General features: G+C 42.9%; 2 protein-coding genes across 2 annotated transcripts in view; one reads left to right on the top strand and one right to left on the bottom strand.

Moving 5' to 3' along the window:
- suz12a (SUZ12 polycomb repressive complex 2 subunit a) overlaps nucleotides 1–17,482 on the top strand; it is a 125,730-nt gene extending 108,248 nt beyond the window's left edge. Inside the window, exon 17 of the transcript XR_009650830.1 lies at nucleotides 15,371–17,482. The gene's annotated coding sequence lies outside the window, so the exon portion shown is untranslated. The remainder of the gene's footprint in view (nucleotides 1–15,370) is intronic.
- crlf3 (cytokine receptor-like factor 3) overlaps nucleotides 1–19,854 on the bottom strand; it is a 48,996-nt gene that overhangs the window by 20,564 nt on the left and 8,578 nt on the right. Inside the window, exons 2-3 of the mRNA XM_060901308.1 lie at nucleotides 11,552–11,669; nucleotides 802–1,009 (exon numbers count right to left, since the gene is read on the bottom strand). Coding sequence (XP_060757291.1) covers nucleotides 802–1,009; nucleotides 11,552–11,668 — 325 coding nt within the window. The 5' untranslated portion in view covers nucleotide 11,669. The remainder of the gene's footprint in view (nucleotides 1–801; nucleotides 1,010–11,551; nucleotides 11,670–19,854) is intronic.

Here is a 19,854-nt window from a genome sequence, read left to right as displayed (position 1 = left end):
TGTGCATTCCAGATCTCATTTCATCTCATCTCATTATCTCTAGCCACTTTATCCTGTTCTACAGAACTCCATCGAATGAAAGACTTGTTTTGACAGAATTCAACTGATACAAAAAGATCATCTCATTATCTCTAGCCGCTTTATCCTTCTACAGGGTCGCAGGCAAGCTGGAGCCTATCCCAGCTGACTACGGGCGAAAGGCGGCGTACACCCTGGACAAGTCGCCAGGTCATCACAGGGCTGACACATAGACACAGACAACCATTCACACTCACATTCACACCTACGGTCAATTTAGAGTCACCAGTTAACCTAACCTGCATGTCTTTGGACTGTGGGGGAAACCGGAGCACCCGGAGGAAACCCACGCAGACACGGGGAGAACATGCAAACTCCACACAGAAAGGCCCTCGCCGGCCACAGGACTCGAACCCGGACCTTTTTGCTGTGAGGTGACAGCGCTAACCACTACACCACCGTGCCGCCCTGATTCATTTTTTATCTCATCAATTTGGATCGTGATTTATCATTGCATGATATTGTTACATGCCTAGCATGTAGTTATCATAGCGATATGGTTAACTACACTTTTTATCCTTGCATTACCGTGTTAACGCTGATGTTAAATATGCATCCTGGAAATTGCTAGCTATGTTCCACTACGATTACTTGCCACTGTGTTTTGTCGCGTGGTTGCTGACTAGCCTCATCAGCCAGCACGTTCCTGACATTAACAGCCATGCATCGTAGCACTGTTGTAGCAAATGTGTTTTTTTTCTCCTTGCAGTTTTTCAGTCTCACCTTCACGCAGGAGCTCATCAGCCATTTTGACGCCATGTTCAATGAGTTTCTGACAGTCATCTAGTGGACTGATGCTGTCCTGCTCGATGGTGTCCACTTCTTGGAGGAGTGCGTTCAGTCGCTCATTTAGCAAACGGCTCAGCGTCGTCTGGAGCTCCTGAAAGTGTCGTTTCAAAACCTCACGAGTGTGAGTGGAGCTTCCTCGCACCTAAACACAAAGGCACTGCAGAGTTAGAAAGGAAATTATATAATGCAGCGTACAGCTAGAGCTGGTCACAGATTGGTTAAATGAGCTTCGCCGGTTTAACCAGCCATGCAATTTGACAATATTGTTAACTTTAGTCGCTATCTACTTTACTGCACCTAATAACTAGCCATGTGAAAAATGTAATGGTTGACTTAGCTAGCTACATGTCCCACCATGACTATTAACTGTGTAACTAGGGTTGCCACCCGTCCCGTAAAATACGGAATCGTCCTTTATTTGGCAATTAAATCTTGTGTCCCGTATCGAACCGATACGGGACGAGATTTGTTCCGTATTTTCATAAATGTCCATTACACATGTCTGTCTCACACATAACACTAAAACTAACAATAATGAACAAAATAAAACAGGAAATACTACGTTGCGGGTCTACCCAGGACACAAACCCCTCCACTCTGTGTCACGCTCTGTGCGTCTGTGCCTGGCTGCCTGCGTCACTGCGTGTGGCGCCGTCACGGCTGCCTAGAGACACAAAGGCCGAATCCCATTTCACCCCTTGGACCAACCCCTTGGCCCTTCCCCTCCATTTTGCGCGTTCACGTGAAGGGGTAGGGGTATCCCAATCCCAGTTAACGCGGAGGGGTAGGGGAAGGGGTAGGGCTTCTGTACCCCTCCAAACGGAGATTTTCCTGGAGCTGACTCCGAACGAAGGGGTTTGAGTGATTTCCCACAATGCCATGCGGATTTCAGCGAGATTTCATTCGGATTTCAGAAAGATGGCGGTTCCCGCGGCGAAAGATTGTCATAAATGTATTTTCTCCATTATTTACGTGTTTTAAGTTGTTATCCAGAGGAAACACGCCGCTTGATTCGCTTTCGAGCTGAGAATGAGCAGCGATTTCTGAAATCCAAGCTGCTGCTGAAAAGCTTTGGGAGTGAGTATTGTTTTCGGTTGCTTTACTGCGTACGTTTTGTTCTGTTATTCTCGCTTTTATTGTTTACATGAGTGTTCTGACACCTCATTCTGTCGGATGTGGTGCACGAAGCGCCAAAGATATCCCATTCAGTGGTGTTAGTTAACAAATCACACCCTGCCAGCAGAGATTTCTGCCTCTGGCTCTGACTGTAGCGGCTGGTCGCAGCCAATGACGCGTCGCGTTTTGCTAACGTAAACGCTGACGGAGGTACGCGATGACGTATGCGATCGTTGAAGGGCTATCCCAATACGTAAGGGTTGAATTTCAAGCCCTATCCCTTGTAGCTCAGTTTCAAGGGGAAGGGCCAAGGGGAAGGCGGAGGGGAAGGCGGAGGGGAAGGGGTAGAAATTAGAATTGGGATTGGGCCCAACACACCGGCGCTGCTCAAAAAACCCGGGCCTTTTAAAAATGTGTCTGCTGCACCCGGGACTCCACCACGTCTTCAAAAGCGTAAACGCTTACAAAAATACAGACGTGAGTGGGAAGAGGCACATCCTTGGCTGGACAGCGTGAGTGGAGACGACTACAGAGTAAACTGTAAAGTCTGTCGGCGAGTGTTTTCAGTGGCGTACGGTGGGCTGTCTGGCATTAGACAGCATTCGTCAGGAGAGCAACACTGCAGATACGTAAGAACACAGAGGACACAAGCGTCAGTGTCACAGTTCTTTATACCCCAATCATCTCCTGAGAGTGATACGGTATGGGACATTATGTTATGATTGTCGTTTGTTTGATTAATTGATTGTTTGAATTAATGATCATTCATCCGTCCGACTGGACGTGTTTGTTGTTTTTTGTTCTTTTTTTCCCTCTCTAAGTAAAAATGTCCCCAAGGTTCACAAAGAGAGTCCCTACACCAAGAACAGTTATGCACTTACATTTACAGTGATATTAAAGGGGTACCCAATATAATATATACAGTTGCTGATGTGACAAAGTAACATATTCTTAAGTATTCTATCAAATTTATATACTAGAAAACAACGAAATATCTTGGTAATTGTAAATATAATAGTCGGTATGCTAAACGGCACAAGAGTCGCCATTTTTAAAAGACCGTGACGTCAGCCCTACCCACTGCACTAGGAGAGAAGCGTGTAATCATGGCGTCGGGCGCATCAAGTGAAAGCGACAGCTCTGTCGAATCATACGAAGAGATCCCGCAAGACACACTGCAAGCAGGCTATGGCTTAGAAGGGTACCAGTTTGAACCTAGGAGAGGTACTCTCGACTCCGGTGATGACGAAAGAAGAGAAGAAAGCTCGAACTCGCTTGGTGTTTTTCAGCGGAAACGAGTGAAAAGACACGTCTGGAGGATCGTTATGCTTTCCATCGGTCCTGTTATTACACCCGAAAGCAACACACTGTGGCACTGTGTAGCCGATCACTTACAATTCATCCTACTTTCCAATTCACACGTGCTATTCCCAACCTCAATGAGCCAACACAACTGGGCACATACATACGTCATGAGTGTTACGCAGAGAAAATGAACGTGCGTTCTGATTGGATAAAATTAATATCATGGCGGGCTGTTCAAACTGCGGAAATAGTTTGCTCGAGCTACTTTCAAAACACTATAACTTTCCAACCTTAGAACAAAAACACTTTTGTAAGTCTTGAATAAGGTTCGTTAATGTGTGTTTTATTGTTATATTTACTCTATATATTGCCCTCTGTTCCCCTTTAAGTTCTCAATATATTTAGATTATATTTTTAAAGTTCATTGTTGCCCACTTGTACATTATACATTTTTACAGCATTGGCAATAAAGTATTTCAAGCTTTAAGTATGAGTAATTGCTTTCTTGATCACCCCTTTACTAAAAACACCTACAAAATAAAACGTGCCACTGCTGCGGGCACCCCACCCCATAGGAGTCGTGCCCGTGGTGGTCATGGCCCCAAGGAGCCGTGGTGGGCGTCCCTTATTTTCATTTCTGAATGGTGGCAACCCTATGTGTAACGATTAGCTTATGCAGCTACATCAGGTGACTGTATGCTGCAGATGACACAAATTAATTTGAAAATTGTTCACACTGGAGTCAGTCAGTGTTACAGAAGTACCATAATGCTCCCAGTATCCTTCGAAACAAGTATGAATACAACCAGTCACATTCATGTGTAGGACTTGTAGATGGCGTGTATTTTGTGCATAGAGAACCGAATCACTTCAAGATGGTGTGTGGCTGTGAAAAAGAGGAAATGGTGTAAGACAAGGGCTTCTCTTTACGTTTCAAACTCCGATCCACCAAGATGAAACACTTCCTGTCTCTTATGCTCTTAAACGTGGAGAAAAAAAAAAAAAAAGCATACACACTTCCTCTTGTACTGTATGAAACGAGAACCACTACAAGTGCCCACGACTTGGACTAACCCACTTTCTCTTCATTTTACGAGCCAGGTTTACATGCAGAAATAAATCTTTACATTGATTTGCATATTAGAATCCTGAATTTAACGATGCGCTTATACAGCCAAATGTGCATGCAAATTTATAGCGTGTCAGAGTAGAACGAGTAATTAACCCTAGGTCAAAATTTAACAAGGCAAATCACTCTACTACGATCTGAACGCCATCTCGGGAATGGAAACAAACAGAACACAGTCGAACCGTGGCACACTTGAAATCCGTTGTTTCTGTATCTGCCTCCTTTGTAGTTCCCTGACTGGTTAGTCAGCTTTTTTTTTTTTACAGAAACAAACTTAGCATTCCCCCTGGGGCACTCTTTAATATCTTTCTTGGTATGATGCACAGGACATGTTTATTAATGCCTTATTTCATTAGCTACATTACTGCTGCTAAAACAACTAGACTAGTGCTCACTTTGTAACATAATTATGAAGATCACTAGCTAAGGCTAGCTGAAAAGCTAACCACATAAGCTGTGAGGAAGCACTGTTTGTTCATTTCAACTCCAGAACAACAATCATCAATCTATGAATACAAATACCAACTAGGGATGGCGAAAACTAAAAAAAAAATCTTGACCGACCACCGAGCCTCATTAGCTGGTTAAAGTCGGTTAACCTATGAATTTAAACAGGGATGCAACAATCCACTTAAAACTGCCCAAATGGGCGGGAAACCACCCAATCTGGCAACACTGGTGGCAGCTGTGTTCAACTGGGGCGGGACATGACTGAATGGGTGTTTCTGATTTGTCAGCTGTCTTTAACTGGGACGGGAGGGCGGGACATGACTGAATGGGTATTTCTGATTTGTCAGCTGTCTTTAACTGGGGCGGGACATGACTGAATGGGTGTTTCTGATTTGTCAGCTGTCTTTAGCTGGGGCGGGAGGGCGGGACATGACTGAATGGGTGTTTCTGATTTGTCAGCTGTCGTCCTTACACCGCATGGCATGCCCCAAGCGTTTACAAACACAGAATTCCAGGTTCTCCGCTCCAAAATCGGCAGCTTCAAAACGATTGATTTTTTTTTTTTTTTTTCACCGACAACCAAAAAAAAAACCGGTTAATGTTGATTCGGTCAACCACCGGTCAAACAGTCATTGGTTAACATCCCTAATACCAACAGACACACAAAATCATACACGTGACTGTTAGCTACGCCAAGTAATTCAGTCAGGCTAGTATCTCACTGGGCTGCGACAGCTTACGACAAATTGCGAACGTCATTCGCGAGAGAGTTTCAAAAGTGTCTTGAAACCTTCGCAGGGCTTCTCGAGTTCCTTGTACGAGTCGCAAAGTGTCGCTCCTTCGTCGCTGAAATTTTGAACATGTTCAAAAAATTCATGCGACAAAATTTCTCTCAAAATAGCCGCAAATGCGTCGCTGGTGTCGCAAAGCCGTCGCAAACCCTTCTCAAGGTCAGTTTCCGTGAGGCTTCCTCTACTACTTCCCTGCCTGCCGAGGGAAAGCCGGGCTGTGACGGCCTGTGACTAGTTGGAGACGCAACAATTGCGGTAAAATATGCGAATATCAATTCAGTGTGATTCCAAGTGAAAATTGTCGCCAATTCGCATATTTCATCGCAATTGTTGTGTCTCCAACTAGTCACAGGCTGTCACAGCCCAGTGAGAGACTGGCTTAACACTTGTAAACATGCGCCTCAGTCAGAATGCCATTTTGGGCCACTGTTTTTCCGAAAACTTTTACAGAAATCTGAACAGAATTATAGGATTACCTTTACCTGAAAGGACACCAGCTACACTACGATTAAATTTGTTTAAAACAAGAAACACATAGTAGCTACTTTCTGAATGGGACAGCCCTAGGCTCAGAAGCAAGCTAATGCTAACTGGTGCGTTCAAACGGAACTTACTTTGTCATGAGAACATGCTAGATACTTGGTTAAAGTGATAAAAATCAAATCAGCTTCGAGGCTAAAAGGCGTTAGTAAATTCCAAGAAAGGTTTTAACACTTAGCACTGAATGCTAACAGAGCTTCGACACTCTGAGGTAAAACACATGTACACGTTTCAATGGAGCAGACTGACACTTAGCACTGAATGCTAACAGAACTTCTGAGGTAAAACACATTTCCATGTAGCAAACACAACTTTGGCTTTCCAAATTAAAACGCTAAAAGGCTAACATTTAAAATTCTGCCAGTCAGAATTAACACATTATGTTAGGGCTTTTAGAGAAACTAAGCCAAGCAAGTTATGCTGGAGTTTTTATTCATTTTATTTGATTTATTTTTTTTAAATGTTGCTCTGCTCAGAACGTGAATTGTAGTACCTATGACTCACATGATCATGTTTTCTTGTGAAATTTAGAATATTAGGAGGAAGCTGGCAAGGTACAGGTCAGATATGAACTTAAAAGCTCACACACACACACACGGTGTGTGTATATGTTTTTTAATCTGTGTAATATGTCTGGAACGGGGAAGATCCAGCTCCTAAACACCCCCTCACACACACACACACACACACACACACACACACAAGCTACTGGTGGACCGTTTAGGAAACACCCTTCATCACTGCAAACATGATGCATTTGCATCTTCTCCTGCAAGCTGTCTGTCTGTCTGTCTGTGCAAACATGGACATGTGCAGAGAGAGATAGCACTGTCTGTGCTGCGCAGGAAACGGAAACACAAAGCTTAAAATAACACAGATAACATGGCTGGAGTACAAACTGATTATACACACACACACACACACACACACACATCCTCAGTTACGTACATTTTTTCCATGGACCTTTAAAGAATAATAAATATTTCATGTTGTAGTTGCTGATAAGGTCGTGCCCACCCACCTTACCCATTTCCCTCCATATATACCTTCCTACCCTTACACACACTCCTCCGTGAACACACCCCACACGAAGCCTCCATCAACCCTACTTTTGCTGTTGTGGTGATTACTCCTGTTATTCATATTAATATTATTAGCATTATTGTTTACGAGCTGTCCGTCCATCCATCCATCATCTCTAGCCGCTTTATCCTGTTCTACAGGGTCGCAGGCAAGCTGGAGCCTATCCCAGCTGACTATGGGTGAGAGGCGGGGTACACCCTGGACAAGTCACCAGGTCATCACAGGGCTGACACATAGACACACACAACCATTCACATTCACACCTACGGTCAATTTAGAGCCACCAGTTAACCTAACCTGCATGTCTTTGGACTGTAGGGGAAACCGGAGCACCCGGAGGAAACCCACGCGGACACGGGGAGAACATGCAAACTCCACACAGAAAGGCCTTCGCCGGCTGCTAGGCTCGAACCCAGACCTTCTTGCTGTGAGGCGACAGCGCTAACCACTACACCACCGTGCCGCTCGTTTACGAGTTGTGTTGTTTCTAATTCCTGTTATTAGTGTTGCTATTACAATATTGTTAATTTTATCATTGATAGTATGACTGTCAGTATTGTTGTAGATATTAGTATCATTTTTGTTATTGTTAATATTACTGTCGTCATTACTGGTGTTTACTATTTGTTAATGATAGTTATTGACAATAGGGGCGGCACGGTGGTGTAGTGGTTAGCGCTGTCGCCTCACAGCAAGAAGGTCCAGGTTCAAGCCCCGTGGCTGGCGAGGGCCTTTCTGTGTGGAGTTTGCATGTTCTCCCCGTGTCCGCGTGGGTTTCCTCCGGGTGCTCCGGTTTCCCCCACAGTCCAAAGACATGCAGGTTAGGTTAACTGGTGACTCTAAATTGACTGTAGGTGTGAATGTGAGTGTGAATGGTTGTCTGTGTCTATGTGTCAGCCCTGTGATGACCTGGCGACTTGTCCAGGGTGTACCCCGCCTTTCGCCCGTAGTCAGCTGGGATAGGCTCCAGCTTGCCTGTGACCCTGTAGGACAGGATAAAGCGGCTAGAGATAATGAGATGAGATGAGATGAGTTATTGACAATAATATTAATAATTAAAAATGTCATACTGTGAATTGCACCTTGTGTAAACCGTGGCGAGCGAGGTGGAAGGAAGCTGGCATATCTTTGTGCTCTGTGCTCAGTGTTCGCAGATGAAGTACTCTCACACGCTCATGTGTTTCTCTGCACGCCTGTGTCACTGCGACACTCACGAATACCTGTGTGTGTGCATGAAGTTCACAGCAACTGTTCAGGTCAGTAATCTTCATGCTTTCTTTAAAAAGATACCATTTTATCAGATTACTTGGATTGTCGGAATATGCGGGAGGATATCCTTTTGATATTTTACACTCGATTTATGTAACCTAGCATCACGTGGTATCGTATGTTGGTGTCAGAGCAGGTTTTACAACAGTACATCTACAACCCCGATTCCAAAAAAGTTGGGACAAAGTACAAATTGTAAATAAAAACGGAATGCAGTAATTTACAAATCTCAAACTGATATTGTATTCACAATAGAACATGGACAACATATCAAATGTCGAAAGTGAGACATTTTGAAATTTCATGACAGCAACACATCTCAAAGTTGGGACAGGGGCAATAAGAGGCTGGAAAAGTTAAAAGGTACAAAAAAGGAACAGCTGGAGGACCAAATTGCAACTCATTAGGTCAATTGGCAATAGGTCATTAACATGACTGGGTATAAAAAGAGCATCTTGGAGTGGCAGCGGCTCTCAGAAGTAAAGATGGGAAGAGGATCACCAGTCCCCCTAATTCTGCGCCGACAAATAGTGGAGCAATATCAGAAAGGAGTTCGACAGTGTAAAATTGCAAAGAGTTTGAACATATCATCATCTACAGTGCATATCATTATCAAAAGATTCAGAGAATCTGGAAGAATCTCTGTGCGTAAGGGTCAAGGCCGGAAAACCATACTGGGTGCCCGTGATCTTCGGGCCCTTAGACGGCACTGCATCACATACAGGCATGCTTCTGTATTGGAAATCACAAAATGGGCTCAGGAATATTTCCAGAGAACATTATCTGTGAACACAATTCACCGTGCCATCCACCGTTGTCAGCTAAAACTCTATAGGTCAAAGAAGAAGCCGTATCTAAACACGATCCAGAAGCGCAGACGTCTTCTCTGGGCCAAGGCTCATTTAAAATGGACTGTGGCAAAGTGGAAAACTGTTCTGTGGTCAGACGAATCAAAATTTGAAGTTCTTTATGGAAATCAGGGACGCCGTGTCATTCGGACTAAAGAGGAGAAGACGGACCGGAGTTGTTATCGGCGCTCAGTTCAGAAGCCTGCATCTCTGATGGTATGGGGTTGCATTAGTGCGTGTGGCATGGGCAGCTTACACATCTGGAAAGACACCATCAATGCTGAAAGGTATATCCAGGTTCTAGAGCAACATATGCTCCCATCCAAACGACGTCTCTATTAGGGAAGACCTTGCATTTTCCAACATGACAATGCCAAACCACATACTGCATCAATTACAGCATCATGGCTGCGTAGAAGAAGGGTCCGGGTACTGAACTGGCCAGCCTGCAGTCCAGATCTTTCACCCATAGAAAACATTTGGCGCATCATAAAACGGAAGATACGACAAAAAAGACCCAAGACAGTTGAGCAACTAGAATCCTACATTAGACAAGAATGGGTTAACATTCCTATCCCTAAACTTGAGCAACTTGTCTCCTCAGTCCCCAGACGTTTACAGACTGTTGTAAAGAGAAAAGGGGATGTCTCACAGTGGTAAACATGGCCTTGTCCCAACTTTGAGATATGTGGTGTTGTCATGAAATTAAAAAAAAAAAAAAAAATCACCTAATTTTTCTTTTTAAATGATACATTTTCTCAGTTTAAACATTTGATACGTCATCTATGTTCTATTCTGAATAAAATATGGAATTTTGAAACTTCCACATCATTGCATTCCATTTTTATTTACAATTTGTACTTTGTCCCAACTTTTTTGGAATCAGGGTTGTATGAGTAAATAAGCATGGAATTGCAGCCATCCCTTATACCAGTGTCAATATGAATGCATCAATTATTATTATTATTATTATTATACTGAACTGAGAGAGAAGGTGAAAAAAGGTAAAGATGGGTGATACAGCCAGAGAGACAGAAGGAGACAAAGAGTGTGCGTGTGCTGTCTCTACAGGAAATAACAGTGTTGTTTACGCTCAGTAAGCACAGCATTTCTGAGAGGAAGCTGCTGGAGACAACACACACACACACACACGACACAGTGAGATTCTTCTGTGCACAGCCTGCCAAGCCTTAACACACCATTTAGCCTCACATCCACCACTGAGTGCTCTGGCTTATGTATTTTTAAAACACACATGGTGTGCATTAAACTGAACACTGAATACACTAACTAACTAACTAACTAACTAACTAACTAACTAATTGCGCGTGTGTGTGTGTGTGTAGACAGAGCCAGTGTATGTTCAGGGAACCAGCAGACTTTATATATTTAAAAAAAATTCTGGAGGGTTGTACTTTTGGTTTTCAGAGCAGAGTTCACCATCCAAAATTGAGCACACAGGACAGAGACATGGTACACACAGTTGTATTGCTGTTGCCTTCGTATCCCGTTTGTATTACCAGCAAAACATTTCTTGCCTCTTCCTCTTTATTTTTATTCATCTTGTGATCTTCATTTTGCTATTTGTTTTTTTTAAACAAAAACTATTCTTTTTATCCAATTTTCATCCCTAAAGCCAGTATCTCACTGGGCTGCGACAAATTGCGAACGTCATTCGCGAGAGAGTTTCAAAAGTGTCTTGAAACATTCGCGGGGCTTCTCAATTTCCTCGCATGAGTCGCAAAGTGTCGCTCCGTCATCGCTGAAATATTGAACGTGTTCAAAAATTCGTGCGACAAAATTTCTCTCAAAATAGCCGCAAATGCGTCGCTGGTGTCGCAAAGCCGTCGCGGACCCTTCTCAAGTCAGTTTCCGTGAGACAGGAAGTGCGAGTGTATCTCACTGGGCTGCGACAGCCTACGACTAGTTGGAGACAAAATATGCGAATTAGCGACAATTTTCACTTGGAATCACACTGAATTGATTTTCGCATATTTTCTCGCAATTGTTGTGTCTCAAACTAGTCGCAGGCTGTCGCAGCCCAGTGAGATACTACCCGAAGGTTCTTGAAACTCGTGCAGATTACAGGTATAGAGTTCCTTTGGTCAGTCAGGGGGCTCTATGGTCTATGAAACACTTTGGTGTGCGTTTACCTGTTTGCGTGCCTGGCTCAGTCCCTGTAGTCTCTGCTGCAGTTCACTCCTGTAGTTCTGAGCTGCTTCTATACACTCCTTCACCTCCTGCAGCAATGACTCCACCTCCACAGACATCCTACACACAAGAGACAAAACACACAGGGGGTCATCTGTTACTGAGATACCAGAGATGTTCGTAAAAGGGGGAGAGAGCAATCCGAGCAGTTTTCCTGTTGACAAAAACAGAATGGCTGACGAGCTTTAACTTGGGTCACGTGCATCCCAGTCAGCCAGTTCTCTGACATCACCCAACATTCTACAAATGTTTACGACAGTTATTGTTGTGGTACAGCAGAAAAGGGTTTTTTTGCCTTGAGCACGTGGCGGTAGCGATTCTTGATGTGGTTAGTGAGTTCAGTTATTTTTAAATATGTTTATGAGGCTACGCAATAGAGTGTTGCAACATCTCCAACTGTCACTTGACTGACAAAACAATCATTCCATGGAAAAAAAATCTATGTCTAAGATGGTGATCATCACCGAGGTAAACTAATAGTTATGAAACTAACTGCTTTCAAAAATAGGAGTTTGGCTCTTCTCCAATAGAATTCCATCCGAACAGAACAGCCTCTGGTCTCCCCCCAGAGGAGTCTGTGGACCCCACAGCCGTTACAAGTTCTCACCTGAAGATTGGAACCTCTCTTAAGAACACCTCTGGAGAAACACATCTATTACAATGTACACAAACACACACACTAGAGGCTAGGGCATAGCCTAGTCAACTAACACATTCACTAGTCACTGTTGTGAGGATATCGACTTGTCAGGGCAGGGTAAAAAACAGTGAAGGGCACAGTAAAGATGGCAGCTAAATGTACTTTAACTGTTAGTCTGAAAATATTCCAGACCAGATGAAGTCAATTCTACTGCACAAGTCTATACTTGGTGGGAGAGAATCATCCACAAGAGCCTTTTAAAACTTAATACCGCCACACCACCAGAGGGCACCCTCAAAACTCCCCCACATCCCAACCTTCTACACTAACCCAGAAGTAAACTGCTTCTGGTCAGGTCTCATTCATCCAGAAAAATATGATGGTTCACCTGGTCTCAACAAAAGTCCAGAGATTTCCAGGGTTCACCAACTTTTACTGGTGCTTGCCCTGAAGGTGGCCACTCCTATGACAGCCCTCCTCAAAGGGAAGCCCAAAATTCTATAATGGACAGAGAAGGCCACCCAAGCTTTTCAAATACTCAAAGAAAGGTTCAGGAATACACCAATTCAATGCCATCCTGATCCTTCTCTCCCATTTGCGGTCAAGGTCGACAACACTGAAAACAGCATGACCAGCACAGTACTGTCCCAGGGTCATAATAATCCTGCAAAGCTCCACCCCTGTGCCTGCTTCTCATGGTAGTTAAGCCCTGCCGAACAGAACTATGATGTGAGGAATTGGAAACATCTGCCAATCAAGACTGCTCTGGAGGAGTGAGGACATTGACCGAAAGGATCTGAACATCCTTTTTTAAAATCCCTTTTTCACTCGCTTTACATTCGCCTAAACTTAACTTGGTGGCATGGTAGTGCAGTGGTTGGCACTCTCGCCTCACAGCAAGAAGGTTCTGGGTTCAAACTTCACAGCCGATGGGGGCCTTTCTGTGTGGAGTTTGCATGTTCTCCCCTGTGTCTGCCTGGGTTTCCTCCAGGTGCTCCAGTTTCCCCCACAGTCCAAAGACATGCAGATTAGGTAAAAATACCCAGCCACTGGGGATGCACAAGCCAGTGCATACTTGGTGCCGGTCCCAAGCCTGGCTAGATTAGGGAGGGTTGCATCAGGAAGGGCACCCAGTGTAAAACCTTTGCCAAACAGATCTGCTGTGGTAACCCCTAACGGGAGCAACCGAAAGAAGACAGCGTTCACCATAACTTATAGGCCAGGATAAAAAAATAAATAAATACCAAAGCAGATGCAATGTCTTGTTTACAAAAACCTACTCCTGCAGAAATACCATCTTCCCCAAATTGTTTTGCAGCATTCATTCACTAGAACAGTGGTTCTCAAACTTTTTTCACCAAGTACCACCTCAGAAAATACTTGGCTCTCCAAGTACCACCATAATGACCAACATTAAAATACAGTAGCGTAGTAGGCCTAAGTATTCATTAAAAACAAGGCGGAGGTTTTATTTAACAAGTATATTTAATATTGTTGGCCACTGTAACATTACACACAGTACTTTGAACAGTAACACTGTGTTTAAATATAGGAAAATAAAACACTGTACTTAAATAATGAATCAAATAAAATTAATTGCACATAAAAGTGAAATAAACATTGTACTAAAATAAATATTAAGAGTTCTTAAATATTAAATGAAAATGTACTTAAAAGTTAAATAACTGTACTGTTCTTAAATGTTAAGTAAAAAAAAAGTACTGTACTTGATGTACTTGAAAAAAATCAAAACAGGCTATGCATAGCTGCAGTTCCCCGATTGTGTGCGGCTTACCGGCTCTGGCGATCAGGAGGCTGGTACGATATGAAGCTTCCTGTGCTTTGGCTACGGGTGTACCATAGGACAGAATGGTGGACTTGGACTGCTTCAGTTCATCACGTTTTCGTAAAAAAAAAAAAAATCCATTGGTTTGTCCTTTAGTGCGGTGTGTTTGGTTGTAAGATGCCGTTTGAGATGCGATGGTTTCATGGACTCATTGCTCAGAACGTCCTCGCATACAACACACTGCGGCCTGGGCAGCTCCTCTGTCCCGCTCCAAATGAATCCCAGTTTTATGTATTTTTCGTCATACTTCCTCCTCACTGGTTTCTGCCGTTTGCTAGCAGTTCTGGGGCTGGTTTTGCCACTGTCGTTAGCATCTGCGCTCGGTTCACACACGTCCTCTTCAGTTCTCCCTCTCCCCTGATCCACGCGCCCATTCGCGGATTTAAGCCACGACAGTAATTTTGTCCTACTCATCATAATTAGCAAAGCCACCTCCACCTTTTCCCATCACAGCCTAGTCTACCAATGGCGGATAACCGTCTGTCAGCGGAACCGGTGGGAATCCGTACGTACGCTACGTATGGCTACTCAGAAGCACTTGCAAACTTTTTAAAATTATTAACTTAATTTGTATCTCCTTTCATTTTCTTGTCATCGGTTAATAAGATTTTTTCATCCATTCGGATATTATGGACAGTATTTCACGTTTTATTTATTTATTTTTTTTATTTATATTTAATTAAGTAATTCTTTGGCGTACCACTAGAATGGAGCCCGCGTACCACTAGTGGTACGCGTACCACAGTTTGAGAATCTCTGCACTAGAACATGAAAAGACATCCAACAAACCCAACAAGGTGATCCATCTCACCCCAAGTGCGAACAGGTATGCATCTCCCTCAGCTCTGGTCATCAAGGCATTCAACAATCCAAGAGGTTTGTGGAAAATAAGTTCTGGTGGCCATGTATCCTCTCTGATGTTGAAAAATCTGTGGAAGACTGTATGGTCAGTGCTCATTCATGCACTCCGTAACAGTCTCCTCAAACCATGACACATCCCTCATACACCATGGCCTCGCATAACCCGAGACTTCACTACTGACCGACTTACAATGTAACAGCACAATTTTCACCATTATTGATTGTTTTTGCCAGGTTTGTCACCTAGTACCACTCCCCAAACTGGTCAGGGAGACCACCAGATTGTTCAAGGAGGCATTCATGCACTACTGTCTCCCAGAATACTACATTTTCAGACTTGGGAGTCTAGTTTATATCTAGAGTTTGGCAAGCCTTTTGTCTTGTGGCTTAACATCAATGTTGATCTCTTTTCAGGTTACATCTTCAAGCCAATAGCCAGGTTGATCAACTAAATCAAGAGACTGGAAGATTCCTACCACTGCCATCTGATGGGCAGAGTATGCCCAGAACTCCTTAACCCACTCCTCCACAGAAAATGCTGGTTGATGGACATTTCACATCCTCAACTACAATTGGGCTAGATGGAACCGGTATCCACCCAAGACCTGAGGCTAGAACTACCATCCCAAGAGGGAAATCCTCTGTTCCTTTCAAAATAATCCAGCAAGTTAAAACAGTTTCATGTAAACTTGAAGTACCACCCACTTATCAAAGAGTTCCCACTTTTCATGCATCACAACCTCAAACCTGTGGTCTCTTCTGCCCAAACCCAGGTAACAAGCGCTGAGCCACGTTCTTTCTTCATTGGAGATCGATGGAGCACCCACTTAGTGTCCACATACTTCAAGCAATGGGGCAAAACCTTATTCTACCTAGTGGACCGGGAGGGCTTTGACCCAGCAGAGGACATTCTTTACCACTCTCTGATCAACAATCCCAGACCCCATGGCCCGGTCACATAGGTTGTATGGCTTTTGGATGCTGCCCATCAGAAGGGAAGCTTCTGGCACATCTATTCAGGACATTTTACTACTACACCACCAGAGGACAAACTTTTTTTTTTTAAAGACTTTGAAGAATTATTCCTTGGTTGTTGCATTCACTTCCTGTCTCCCTTAATCAGTTTCCTGTGCAAAGCCTTGCCAATTAATTGCACTTGTGTAAGTTCGGAGCTGTTTGGTTGTGAAGTTTTGGATACTTTAACGTTTTTTGGAAGCAGCCTCCAGTATCAACACTTACAGTAATGGTCAAAAGGCACTTTTGAACTGCAGAAACTTTCATATTGTTCTTAGAACCGTTGGACCACGAGCTGGCCTAGTGGTGAGCGTGTCCGCCTCTCAACCGAGAAATCATGAGTTCTACTTGCGGTCGGGTCATACCAAAGACCGTCATAAAAATGGTACCTACTACCGTCTAGCAAGGCACGCTGCAATACAGATGCGAGTGGGGAAGTCAAACTCTCATGGTTACCAGAGGACTAGCCCCCCACTGTAACCCTAGCTGTATAGGCTGAGAGGCCAAGGGCTATCAAAACGAAGATCGGCGCCGCACCCATACGCCTTAAAGAGTTGGTTAGCATTGGGACAGGAGACTGCCTGGGAAGGCCAGATTATGGTGTGAAAGGGTCTTTGACTTTAGAACTGTTTGAGGAAGTACCTCCTTTTTTGTGTGTCTGTACTGCAGGAACTGAGAATGATCATAGTTCTTAGAACGCTGTTTTGAGGGACTTATTTAGCTCCTACTTCAGGGTAGGTACTCTCCCAGCACAAGAAGAACCATGAGTGAAGTAAGTGCATGGTGACTGTTCCAGACAAAGGTGGATGGTGATTGACTCATGTGCTTAACCAATGCAGCACCGACAGCCACCATTTTTAAAGGAAATGCAATTTTGATGTGTCAAAGTGACATATAAAAATCTTAATAGAACTAAATGTGCTCTTCCATGGGTATTTTTTAGCTATCAAGTAAGAAAACCTGTTATAAAATAATAATAATAATAATCCACACCAACATATTTTGAGCAATCTCTAACTATTTTCCACCATGAAACGAACCCCATTCGACAGAACAGGACGTTACATCTTCAGGAAGGAGAACTTTGTGGTTTACATGCAACATGGCAAACTGCTTTTTTGTCTCATGAAATTAAAAAAAAAAAATCGTGGCTGGTGAAGGTATGACTATTTATAGCTGCTATAACAAATTATAACAGGAAGTAACTTGTTTCGAGATTTAACACATTCTCACACCACTCTAATTGTTTTTCTATAACAGCATACTCGGTCATAGTTTATTCCTTACATACTGTCTACTTAACATTAATTCTCAAAATTGTTAGATGGGACTGGCTAGAATACACAGACTCATGAGCTCACCATAAGAAAGCAGGAGTTTTAAAACTCTCATATCAGTAGAAAAGCAGGAAAAAAGAACCGTAGTAACCGAACACTGACTCAGTAGGCAGGGGCTAGCGAAAGGAACTGGCTCATACAAACATTAATTTCTTCATTGTTATTGATTTTATCATTTATACAACCCCGATTCCAAAAAAGTTGGGACAAAGTACAAATTGTAAATAAAAACGGAATGCAATGATGTGGAAGTTTCAAAATTCCATATTTTATTCAGAATAGAACATAGATGACATATCAAATGTTTAAACTGAGAAAATGTATCATTTAAAAAGAAAAATTAAGTGATTTTAAATTTCATGACAACAACACATCTCAAAAAAGTTGGGACAAGGCCATGTTTACCACTGTGAGACATCCCCTTTTCTCTTTACAACAGTCTGTAAACGTCTGGGGACTGAGGAGACAAGTTGCTCAAGTTTAGGGGTAGGAATGTTAACCCATTCTTGTCTAATGTAGGATTCTAGTTGCTCAACTGTCTTAGGTCTTTTTTGTCGTATCTTCCGTTTTATGATGCGCCAAATGTTTTCTATGGGTGAAAGATCTGGACTGCAGGCTGGCCAGTTCAGTACCCGGACCCTTCTTCTACGCAGCCATGATGCTGTAATTGATGCAGTATGTGGTTTGGCATTGTCATGTTGGAAAATGCAAGGTCTTCCCTGAAAGAGACGTCGTCTGGATGGGAGCATATGTTGCTCTAGAACCTGGATATACCTTTCAGCATTGATGGTGTCTTTCCAGATGTGTAAGCTGCCCATACCACATGCACTAATGCAACCCCATACCATCAGAGATGCAGGCTTCTGAACTGAGCGCTGATAACAACTTGGGTCGTCCTTCTCCTCTTTAGTCCGAATGACACGGCGTCCCTGATTTCCATAAAGAACTTCAAATTTTGATTCGTCTGACCACAGAACAGTTTTCCACTTTGCCACAGTCCATTTTAAATGAGTCTTGGCCCAGAGAAGACGTCTGCGCCTCTGGATCATATTTAGATACGGCTTCTTCTTTGAACTATAGAGTTTTAGCTGGCAACGGCAGACGGCACGGTGAATTGTGTTCACAGATAATGTTCTCTGGAAATATTCCTGAGCCCATTTTGTGATTTCCAATACAGAAGCATGCCTGTATGTGATGCAGTGCCATCTAAGGGCCCGAAGATCACGAGCACCCAGTGTGGTTTTCCGGCCTTGACCCTTACGCACAGAGATTCTTCCAGATTCTCTGAATCTTTTGATGATATTATGCACTGTAGATGATATGTTCAAACTCTTTGCAATTTTACACTGTCGAACTCCTTTCTGATATTGCTCCACTATTTGTCGGCGCAGAATTAGGGGGATTGGTGATCCTCTTCCCATCTTTACTTCTGAGAGCCGCTGCCACTCCAAGATGCTCTTTTTATACCCAGTCATGTTAATGACCTATTGCCAATTGACCTAATGAGTTGCAATTTGGTCCTCCAGCTGTTCCTTTTTTGTACCTTTAACTTTTCCAGCCTCTTATTGCCCCTGTCCCAACTTTTTTGAGATGTGTTGCTATCATGAAATTTCAAATGAGCCAATATTTGGCATGAAATTTCAAAATGTCTCACTTTCGACATTTGATATGTTGCCTATGTTCTATTGTGAATACAATATCAGTTTTTGAGATTTGTAAATTATTGCATTCTGTTTTTATTTACAATTTGTACTTTGTCCCAACTTTTTTGGAATCGGGGTTGTATATGCTTTATTTTTCTTGTTTTTTCATCTTTTACTTGTATACAAAAATTGTTCCACTCCATTTTTTAAAAATGTACAGACTCCGTAACTCAAGCTTTCATAACCAATGTACCATTGTTGATCCTGCCAATAGAACACACAGGAGTGGAGTGGATTCTATTGAATTGTCCACAAAGTCCGACAGACCGGTCCTGACACAGCGCCTCTGATTGTTCACAAAAAAAAAAAAAAAAACAACACACACAAACCTTTTTTGTAAACGTTTGTGTGTCCTATTGTGGTTCAAAAGTTCTGAATGTATGGTATGTGTTGTTGCTGGGGTTTTTTTTCTTTTCTTTGTAAGCCACTTGTGAATGTTTCAGAATAAAATTTCGGTCAAGTGTGTATACTGCGATATGTACCTTTTGAAATTCAATCTGTACTTCAGAAAATCTCATGCTATAAAATTGTGGCTGTATCACACACTTCGAGTAGTCTTCATCTTCTGCTTCTTCATCTCTTGTAATAAAAAGGCTTCATCATGGAGAACAAATTACAATATTAAAAGACGTGTCTTTATGAAGAAGAGACAAAGATCTGTTAGTCATAGCATAACTAAAACTCGGATCAGTTCTCCATCCCTGATGAGAGGAGGATGATGCAATCAGCTGCTGTTATGACTAAAGGAAGTGATCCAAACTGCACTTGAGGTTCAGAGATACATACACACACTTAGACGTGTGTACGCGACATACAATGAACTGTACATGTTCATTCAGCATGG

Source organism: Neoarius graeffei, chromosome 20 (genome assembly GCF_027579695.1).
Source record: "Neoarius graeffei isolate fNeoGra1 chromosome 20, fNeoGra1.pri, whole genome shotgun sequence".
NCBI lineage: Eukaryota > Metazoa > Chordata > Actinopteri > Siluriformes > Ariidae > Neoarius > Neoarius graeffei.
Note: the sequence above shows the minus strand (reverse complement) of the source record. Positions and strands in the feature narration are given on the sequence as shown.